The 10,435-nt window shown below is 44.4% G+C and overlaps 1 protein-coding gene across 3 annotated transcripts; it reads left to right on the plus strand.

Moving 5' to 3' along the window:
- Positions 1 to 2,989: 2,989 nt before the first annotated feature.
- On the plus strand, positions 2,990 to 10,005 carry si:ch211-215c18.3. 3 transcript variants are annotated; one of them, XM_037749576.1, is made up of 5 exons: positions 2,990 to 3,082; positions 6,308 to 6,469; positions 6,873 to 6,986; positions 9,178 to 9,525; positions 9,606 to 10,005. In XM_037749576.1, the coding sequence occupies exons 3-5, from the start codon at positions 6,917 to 6,919 to the stop codon at positions 9,710 to 9,712; spliced, it is 525 nt and encodes a 174-aa protein (XP_037605504.1). In that variant the 5' UTR covers positions 2,990 to 3,082; positions 6,308 to 6,469; positions 6,873 to 6,916; the 3' UTR covers positions 9,713 to 10,005. The 3 variants fall into 3 exon arrangements, with proteins under 3 accessions (XP_037605504.1, XP_037605505.1, XP_037605506.1); XM_037749577.1 differs by lacking the exon at positions 2,990 to 3,082 and having other exon boundaries at positions 6,223 to 6,469; XM_037749578.1 differs by lacking the exons at positions 2,990 to 3,082; positions 6,308 to 6,469 and adding an exon at positions 6,525 to 6,771.
- Positions 10,006 to 10,435: the final 430 nt, after the last annotated feature.

The raw sequence follows: 10,435 nt of genomic DNA on the forward strand, positions 1-10,435 counted from the left end.
ATCGATACTGCGTTTACACCCACATTAGATATATGAAAACACATCATAAAGGAAAACAAAATAACAAGCAGGATGATATAATATGTCCTAATAGGCTTATCATTTAATATTACATTAAATATGTAATAATGGACCAGAATTAGACTGTTAAAGGAACAGTGTGTAACATTTCTGGGGATCGATTAGCAGAAATGGAATATAATATTCATAACTATGTTTTCATTAACCTGAAACTAATAATTGTTCTGTTTTGTGTTGTGTTGGATCCCGTTCATTCCTATGAAAGTTGCTCAGTGGCGTATGAAGCCTAAATAGCTCGACTTCCACCTGGAAAAGTACCCTGATCTTGGTCACATGGAACATGCGCAGTAGCGTCCGCTCGGTCACATGACTCAGTTGACGGGGTCCAAACGTCCCGCCGTCGTCACGGCTTGAGCTCCAGCCGCGGTCTGGGTCTCATTCACATGAACGGAGGAAGGGAAATAACTCTGGATTCAGCTATAAGTGCGTTTTACAACTCTAAAAACTTAATTTTTTAAATAAGGACTATTAGAGTGTTTGTACTGGGGAGTTGATTCACCTCTAAATAAATGATCCGCTGAGTTACAGACGTTTCTTTCCCAATGTAAGTCTATGGGAAAAAGTATTTTTGGGCCCAATGCATCACGTGACAATTCCGCCGTTTGGCCACTACGAAAGTTGGGATCAATGACTGGCGCTCTTCCTGGAGGCTTGGGTACCGCCAGCCGCCGTCTTACTTCCGTTGCTCATATTGTGATTACAGTAAGGATGGCCTCTGAACGAGGTCAACGCCATTACCACGGTTCTGACCTTGGCAGCTCACGTTACCGCAGTCTTGGAAAGGGAGGAGTGAGCGGAGGGGTATGTAGTAACATGGCTGTCCCACTCCAGAGATCTGAGGTCTTTTAGTATGTATTTTCATTGTAGTATATATATGATAGTCAAGTCTATACAGCCGCTCTGTGAGGCTCTACTAATTTTTTATTTTGAACAGGTGATGGCGCTGCATGAAGAGTCGGAGGAAAACCCTAATTCATCCTGAGGGGAACATGAATGTGTGTGTACTTGTCAACCTCATGGTTGAGCTAGATGAAGAGTCAGGGGATCACCAAAGTCAGCGGGATTCATCCTCTGGGGATCATGAATGCCTGCAGTAAATTAGCCTACATGGTAATCCATCCAATAGTTGTTGAGATGTTTCAGTCTGGACCGACGTGATGGATCGACAGACTGACGCTGTTTGAGCTGGCTTAGTGTGGAGGATTTATAATGTGGCAAAATGTTTATCTAAATATTAAAGACTGAAGTAAAATGATGGGTTTGTGTTTCCTAAAAGAAACATGAAGAACAAGCAGAGCTGGGCACACTGTATCCTCCGTGTCCTCTCATTGTATCCTCTGTGTCCTCTCACTGTATCCTCTGTGTCCTCTCACTGTATCCTCTGTGTCCTCTCACTGTATCCTCTGTGTCCTCTCACTGTATCCTCTGTGTCCTCTCACTGTATCCTCTTCACACTGCTCATCCATTTTGTGAAGGTCCTTGCTGGACAGTTGCTGAACAACTGCCATACTGAGGCAGTCTCCCGAGACACTGACAGAAGTGTTGCAGAGGCCTCTGAAAAGCAGCACAACCCACAGAAAACAATGAAAGCAGGAGATATCTGCCATTTTGCTCTGTACTCTATTCATTAAAGAGTCTGTAGCTGTGATCCCTGCTGCTCCTCTGCTGATGCTGCTGTTGATACACTGCAGATGAAACACAGAGCCGTCACCGATTCCTCCTCAATGAGGTACGCTATACTATAATACTATAGGCTTACTACCACTAGACCATCAAACTGCACCAAGTAGTGATTAAGTCACCACTAGTTCACTAACAAAGACCACGGAGGTGACGGTACGGGTTTGGAATAGTTCATTACGTATTGAGATGGAGGGGAGCAATGATGATGAAGGAGGAATGGGTTAGGAAGGAGGATGAAGGGATGAGGGATGGTGATCGAGGGATGAAGGGATGAGGCTCGGTGGTTGAGGGATGAAGGGATGAGGGTCGAGGGATGAAGGGATGAGCGTCGATGGTTGAGGGATGAATGGACGAGGGTCGATGGTTGAGGGATGAAGGGATGAGGGGATGAGAGTCGATGGTTGAGGGATGAGGGTCGAGTGATGAAGGGATGAGGGGATGAGGGGATGAAGGGATGAGGGATGAAGGGATGAGGGTCGATGGTTGAGGGATGAGGGGAAGAGGGATGAAGGGATGAGGGGAAGAGGGTCGAGGGATGAAGGGATGAGGGTCGAGGGATGAAGGGATGCTGGTGGGGGATGAGGGGAAAAGGGTCGATGGATAAAGAGATGAAGGGATGAGGGGATGAGAGATGAAGGGTTGCAGGTGGGGGATGAGGGGAAAAAGGTCGATGGATAAAGAGATGAAGGGATGAGGGGATGAGAGATGAAGGGTTGCAGGTGGGGGATGAGCGGAAGAGGGTCGAGGGATGAAGGATGAAGGGATGAGGGGATGAGGGGTCCAGGGATGAAGGGATGAAGGGTTGAGGGATGAAGGATGAAGGGTGAGGGTCGCGGGATGAGGGGATGAGGGGATAGGGATGAAGGGATGAGGGGATGAATGGCTGAAGGGATGAAGGGATGAGGGGAAGAGGTGTTGTAGAAGGATGGATGGAGGAGAGCGATGGAGGAGAGCGATGGAGGAGAGCGATGGTGGAGCGGTGTCGGCTTGAGGCGGAGGCGGAGGGAACCGGGAGAGTCTCGTCTCTGAGTGGGGAAGCCGTCTCTGGGGGAAGTGAAAGCTGAGTCAAGAGGAAATAGGAAATGGGATGTTTATGAGGCGTGCTCTTTGTTCCCAAACAAATCCATGCACCTGGTACACCTGGTAATTTCTGCATTTATAAGAAAGATATTTTCAACATAAAGTTTGTTCTTCATCCCCAATGTAAAACAGAGGCTTTTATTTTGAAGGGAAATTTTCTCAAGCATGATGCTGCTGCAGACTTTTCTTTCTGCGAAGTTTGTGGAAAGTTTGACTGCAGACTGCATTGTCCAGAGAGGTGAGTAATAACTGATACATCATCGATCAAGCATCCTAACACGCGTGCATGTTTTCATCATTATAATGTGTAGCTAACGCTGCAAGCAGGACAAGCAGTACAACTTTGCTGCATTGTTTTGCACAGTTTGTCCTTGTGCTGGTTCTGCCTGCCAGACCTCATTATTTCGCAACATTCAGGCTACGCAGTAACACTGGAAGAGCAGAGTACTGATATACCGTTATACATTTACAGTTCACACATGTGTGATGTCAGACTCTGACACATGATCATGTGTCAGAGTCTGACATCACACATGTGTGAACTGAACACAGCAGCACACAGCTGGATCTTTAACATTCAGCTTTAATCTGCGTAGTAAACCTCCCCATCCCCCACACACAACAGCTGGGACGCTTAGGGACCATCAATAAATTACTGCATAATGGTTTTCCTATTCCTCTATGTTTGCTCGACTGATTCAAATTCAAATTAAAAATCGACTAAAGTTTATCTTAATTATGGAGGTGTCAGTGGTGCATTTTACTGTTTTGGGGCCAACACACTGCAGGTACGACCCATATACAGTATAACAGCATTTTCTTCAATAGCTTCCATCCTATTTTTTCATCTTTAAATATGTATATGTAAATATGTTTTCACTACATAACAATGCCAAAAAAATATTGGATATTAGTGCTTAATATAATATTAATACTTTGATGCATTTTTTTCTTCCAGTAACGTGTTAAATGCCCCACTGACCCAGTATACAGTGTAAAGACACTGCATGGGTGTAGTCTCATCTGCAGCCTGAACTGGGCTGCAGGCAGAACAGCACATCCAGGCCTGCTACTGTTGCACCAGTTAGATACAGTAACATACTGTGTGGTGTAGTTTGCACTCAGTCTGCATGTTAACTTTGTGGATTGAAAGACTCTTGTGTTTTTCTGCTTTAGTTCAATAAAGGTATTCTGGGGCTGAATGTGCAACTTTCTCATGATCTCCCATGTTGAACATGTCTATTGAATTCATTCACATTGCTACAGCAGGTGCTAAATAAACTACAGTGCATTTGTACACATGCAATCAGTTCAAGTCAATGCAATGCAATTCAATACTTATTATGACATTCATGGCCAAACACATGCATGATTATGAAATACAATTACTGAAAAACAAAATAACAGAACGAGAAAAAAAAAAATAATATAGTGAATAATCAGCAAACAACAGAAACTAGACTTCAATCATCTGCAAGATTTCACAGACCGGAGGAAAACAACCAATCAGAGCCGAGCTGGAGCCTTGCTGTCTCTGAGCAGCTGTCAATCACTCACCAACTCTGATCAAGCAGTCAAACTAGGCAGTGCTGATCAAATATGAATCAATATTCTGTTACTGTAATGCCTATTCCTCGCCTCAAATGTTTTCAGAAACATCTTGTAGTGCACTGTTTAGCTGTGGAATGAGAAAGTTTGTGACCCGGCAGCCATGTTGAGAACAGTTGAGGAAATACCAAGCACCGCCCACCAGCCGGAGCACAGCCAATACGAATGCTCTCTCTCTCTCTGAAATGACCTGTGATTGGTCAAAGTCTCCCGTCACAGGTTAGATGTTCTAAAGCCTGAAAACAGAGCCATGAGGAGGAGCAGAAGTCTAGTTTTCTCTCAGAACACTTGAATTACAACATGCTGATGCTTATTATTGAATCTTTGTCCAATGATGAGGTGTGAGTGATGGCACTGAGGAAGCGTTATGGTAGACCTGAAACACACAGAGGCCACAGGAAAAACCAGTGGACGTAAGGCCTTGTTCAGACCGGGTATTAACATGCATCCTGAGTGATCGGATCACAAGTGGATCGCTCTAAGTACAGGTGTGAACGCACTCAAGATGCATTGAGATCTGATCTTTCAGACCACATTCAGAGGTGGTCTGGGCCACATACAGCCACATTCTTTTAGCAGTGTGTACGTGAATATGTCCTGGGCCACATTAAGGACCGCCTACTCAACTAATGTCCCGCTGGGATCCGCGGGTCTCTGCGCTCCTCATGTGAATAGACAGACAGACGTGAGCGTTTGTCTGCCTCGCAGCATGGAAACATTGGTACAACTGTATTTTATTAAAATGTATTCCACGGCTGTGTTGAATACTCGATTCTGATTGGTCAATCACGGTGTTCTGCGGTCTGTAATTTCTTTATAGCAGACCGTTGCTATGTATAACAGACCGTTGCTATGTATAGCAGACCGTTGCTATGTATAACAGACCGTTGCTATGTATAACAGACCGTTGCTATGTATAACAGACCGTTGCTATGTATAACAGACCGTTGCTATGTATAGCAGACCGTTGCTATGTATAACAGACCGTTGCTATGTATAGCAGACCGTTGCTATGGGCGCAGCTCTGATGTCGGACTCTGGTGGACCGTTTTTGTGTCAAATTATTGATTTCTTAAGTAAGTAGCCGTGTAATAAGCGGGATAATGTACAGCTAGCGGGTCATTGTTGTGAAAGAATCCCCTTCACGGCGATTGGAGACCAGCATCGCCCTGCGGGGGATACTTTCACAACAATGACCGGCTGGCTGTACATTATCCCTTACATATCTTAGGCGACTTAATCTACAGACTATCACACTAGGCATGCAAAGAGAGCTCGCTCTCTAAGGTGGCATGGCAAAGGAAGCGGCGGCACGGATGTCCTGGGGGGATTGCCGGTACAATAACCTTATATTTAGATGTTAATAAAATTCATGAATATGTAGGATATTACTACTGACAATCTTGTAATATTACAGCCATGTGTTCACTACGTGTTTATTTGCATATAGAGCTGGGAAGTGAGATCCGATCACAAAGTGGTCACTAGAGACTGCATGAGGCATCCTAATGCCAGGTGTGAACTGGTGGTGTTCCAGTTTTTGTCCTGCAGAGGGAACTCTTGTTTTGCACCAAGATGTGACAGCTCCCCAAAACCAATAATCTGGGATGGGAGGATTGGGAGTAGTGATGTAGGGGTATGAAAAGAAAATGTATTTGCATTATGAATAAAGTTCCAGTTCCCCAACTTTTTTTTAACATGAACTCCAAAAACATAGTATGATTCACCCCCTGGTCGAGCTGGAGTCACACCTGGCGTGCTAATGAGCATTAAATCTTTGTGCAGAGCTGTAACTTTAATAAATGGAAATTAATTTCCCTGCTCCTGGATCAGTGCTGTGCATAATCTTTTTTAGGATCTGTGCGTGTTTGAGTGACTACGTAGGCTCCAGAGCTAGAACTGCATCCTCAGTCCAACAGTGAGCTGCTCCTCTGCTGCTCTGCTGCTGCTCCTCTGCTCTGCATACTGGCACATCGGCGCAGCTCCACCTCGGGACAGAGACCAGACATCACATCAGGTAAGACCGGCTGTCTCAGCTGCAGAGGGGGACAAATGAAGCTTAGACATGTCAGTGAGGGAAAGAAATGTCCTGATCGGTCCTGCATGTATCAGAAGATCTGCATGTCTGTCTTTCATCTGCAGTAAGAACACAATATGCGCATCATAGTGAGAGTGAGAGCAGATCTGCAGTTTGCTGCAGAGCAGAGTCGCTGCATCATGGGCGTAGACCTCTCCTCTCTGCATGTTAGGGCTGCAGGCAGAGCTGCACATCCAGGCCTGCTATCACTGCGCTAAAGGACACAGGGGCCTAAATATATGGTGCATGTTTACTTTGTTTTCTTTGTGCATGAATCAGTGATGTTTTTTGGGGTTTCTGCATGTGCAACTTCTTCATGTTGTCCCATGTTGAACTCCTCCAGGCAGTGAGAGGTGCTGTGAAGGTTATTGACAGACACGAGTCGCCATGGAGATGCACCTGCTCATCACGGCCTGTCTCTTTGGCAGCATCACCATAACGCATCAAACTACTCACAGTATGTGTCTTTGCTTATTTATTATTATCACACTGTTAATAAATCTACTGTAGAAACATATGGCTGTGATTTGAGGTCGTTGTTTGCCAGAAGTTTCATTTAAAGTTGGATTTATAAAGAGGCCTACATGGGTGATTATGTCAAAAAGATTAATACAGTTGCATGAAAATAAATGTATTGAAATGTAATGAAAGGCCTGTGTTGTCATGGAAGTCAATTTGGGATCAAATCCAGATTGTCCATGACAGAAATTCAATAATACTGCAGCAAAGGTGTCATTACAGGATTCCACCACACCAGTAAAGCTTCATTAGGATGATGTAATCCTGATGTATTAGGCTGCAAAGTTATACTTATACATGGGAATGAATGGGAGATGGGAAAATGAGTATCTACTGTAGATGACATCATCCCTGATGATGTCATCTACATCACCACCATGGACTTCTTCATGTTCATTTATTGAGGAAATATCTGCATAGACCTAAATTGATAAGATATAAAGCACAGAAGTACTGCGGAGCCCCAAAGTGTTCAATATTAAATAAATAATCATCCATTATCTGTAACCGCTTAATCTATTCAGCGTCGCGGGGGGGGGGGGGGGGGGGGGGGGGCTCTAGCTGATTCAGCAAAGCTGAGTCAGTCAACTCGGGCAATTTAGAGTCAATTAACCTCACCTGCAGGGGGAAACCGGAGCACCCGGAGAAAACCCACGCTAACACGGGGACAACATGCAAATTCCGCACAGAAGGGCACCTAGCCGGGTGCGAATCTGCAACCCTCTTGCCGTGAGGTGACAGTGCTAACCACTGCACCACCATGCAGTCCTGTTAATAATAAATAATTATATCCGGCTAATAAATTGTGTGAAATTGCTCAGCGTGGTTTATGATTCAGCATCAGAGGGACGAGATTCTCATTCCCACGGCGTCAGATACCGACGCTTCGTCAGGGTCGGCGCCAGAGTATTAGGGGCGGACGGGCAATCAGCTTCGACAGGGGGGGCATTTTTTTCACCTCATATAGCCTTTATTAAGTGCATATTTAACATTATCATGTTTCATGAAAGAAATAAACTGACAGAGAGGGGTATACATACTGTCACTTTATGCGCACAGGCTCGCACGCATACACATGCAGTTATGTCCACAAAAACAGGTTATAAACTAACAGCGTGTCCTAACTGGATGCGACGCTCTCTGTCCACACTGAATACGTTAAATCTGCACTTCTGTTACGTCATGTAAAAAAACACGTACATATCAGCTGTAAGCTCTATATCAGACTGCAGCTGGAGACGTAACCACTTAAAAGATGGGTTACTTGTTATCTTCCTGCGTTTGTAGCCTATTTTTTAAACAGAAAACACACGTTTTATTTGTGATATTTACTGGAAATAACATACGATATAGCCAAGAGCAAGTAGGTTGTTATCTAGCGATCTTCTCCAGCCAGCTGCCACCATAAAAGGTTATTTATAGTGAAATGAGGAGGCACTGTAGGCTACAGATAACCCCTCAGGCACGCACTGCGTCTTGCTCGTGCCAGGGTGCACACACACAGGTGCCGAGATAAACAGGGAGTTAAACAACTCATTAATCTGACAGTCTAACTCATTTCTTCATAACCACAATTTAAGTTAATAAAGACTGAAGACACACACTGAGCGGGAGGGAGGGGAGGATGGGTCCAATAAACACAAGGTGTTCATGTCCCGTGTGTCACGTTATCAGCTGTTGGTTCATGTCCCAAACGTAGTTGTTTAAAGCCCAACCATGTTGCTTTTTCTTAAACCTAACTACAGTGGTTTTATTGCCTGAACCTAAGGCAATATTCTTATTTACTTGCCAACATTAAGGATGTGTTTACTGCAACAGGAAAGAGTGACGCTGTGGGGTCTGACAAAGCGTCAGTATGTGACGAGTTGGGATGAGAACTTGTTGGTTATTTACAGCAGCAGCCTTTAGTCGGTTGATTCAGAAGAATAACTTTGATATTGTTGTTGTTTTAGCTAACATGAGCTACATTTGGTAGCAGTTGCTGCACAGTGATTGGCTGTAAGGTGAGAGGGCGGTGACAACACCACGTTTCACAGATTGCAGCAGGATTTTCTTCAGGATTTCTCTGTATTTTGCTCCATTGAAAAAGAGAACATTTGTGATTCCCATCCTGTCTGCGTCTCTTCCAGTGAGCTCGGTGTTTACGTTTCTGTTCACGCCTCGCGGGCCTCAGATGTTTCCGTGTCTGACTTACCTGGAGCGAAACGTCAGGGTGGACTGCGAGTTCCCGCAGACCTACCAGGTCCCCGGCCCCTACTGCGAGTACCGGCAGGACAGCCGCCTGGTGGGCAGCACCTTCCCCAACGCCGTCATCTACGTGTCCACGGAGGACCGCAGGAGGAGCAACGTCAGCCTGGTCTATCCCAATCTGTGCCGCCTCACCTGGGCCCCGATGGACGACGAGAAGCCTTTCACCTACACCTGCAGGGTTTACCAGGGCAGCAGCTGGAAGGAGAACAGCATGGCCGTCCATCACAGTGAGTATATTCAGCTTGTTGTTTTGGCTCTTTGTTTCCTCCTGGGACAACATCTATAATCACATTCTGCTCTATTACAGGGATTATTCCAATCTGCTCTGCGATCAGTGTGATGTTCAAATCGGCGCCGTGGTTTTTGTCGCTGGTGATGTCACTTCCGGTGGCTGTGGGTCTTCTGAGTCCGTGAACTCTCACTGTCACATGGTAACGACTCAATGGACCTTTCTTACATGATTTGTGACTCTGGTTTGATGGTCGCTGGTTGACTCCGTGGTATGACTTTATTTTATTTTTTAGGGCAGAGAATAAAAGCCATGAAACCCCCTCTAATTAAATTAGACTGGATGAAATCAAGGTTTTATTGAGCTATTCTTTAAAAACGTACCTTCGAGGTCTGAAAGGTTTTATGTAATTCTCACCACTGTACCTTGAACACCATTGTTTCACAAAAAAAAGGTAAATAAATTACTACATTATCAAGTGAAAGACATTGCAACAGTGTTAATTTTCTATTATAATGTTTTTAATCTGTTGCGTCGATCAGGTCTCCCTTGTAAATAAGATTAACTGGGACTCATCTATATAAACAATCGAATCGTTAATGGCCGAATGACTATTCATTTTGTGGGATTTATTGTATTTTTTTTGTTAAAGAAAAACAGATGCTTCATATAGATTTATATTGCATCTTATTTTATTCTTATTATTACTGCTCTGGTTTGATTGTATACACTGACATTACAAGTGGAGATCTTCTCTCAAACACTAAAACAATAGAGAGCCTTTTGATTGGCTACAGACTCATTAAAGAGTGTCTGTTGGTTTAATTTTAATTTGGATTACAGTCTCACCAGTTTGCTCAAATATAGACATAGTATGTAAACTAGACAGGTATTCAAGTGGCTGACAT

Source organism: Sebastes umbrosus, chromosome 17, assembly GCF_015220745.1.
Source record: "Sebastes umbrosus isolate fSebUmb1 chromosome 17, fSebUmb1.pri, whole genome shotgun sequence".
NCBI lineage: Eukaryota > Metazoa > Chordata > Actinopteri > Perciformes > Sebastidae > Sebastes > Sebastes umbrosus.

Coding starts and splice junctions, on each gene's coding strand:
- si:ch211-215c18.3 (XM_037749576.1), top strand. CDS start 6,917: ATGGAGATGCACCTGCTCATCACGGCCTGTCTCTTTGGCAGCATCACC. Junction 6,987..9,177: donor AACGCATCAAACTACTCACA/GTATGTGTCTTT, acceptor CGTCTCTTCCAG/TGAGCTCGGTGTTTACGTTT. Junction 9,526..9,605: donor CAGCATGGCCGTCCATCACA/GTGAGTATATTC, acceptor GCTCTATTACAG/GGATTATTCCAATCTGCTCT.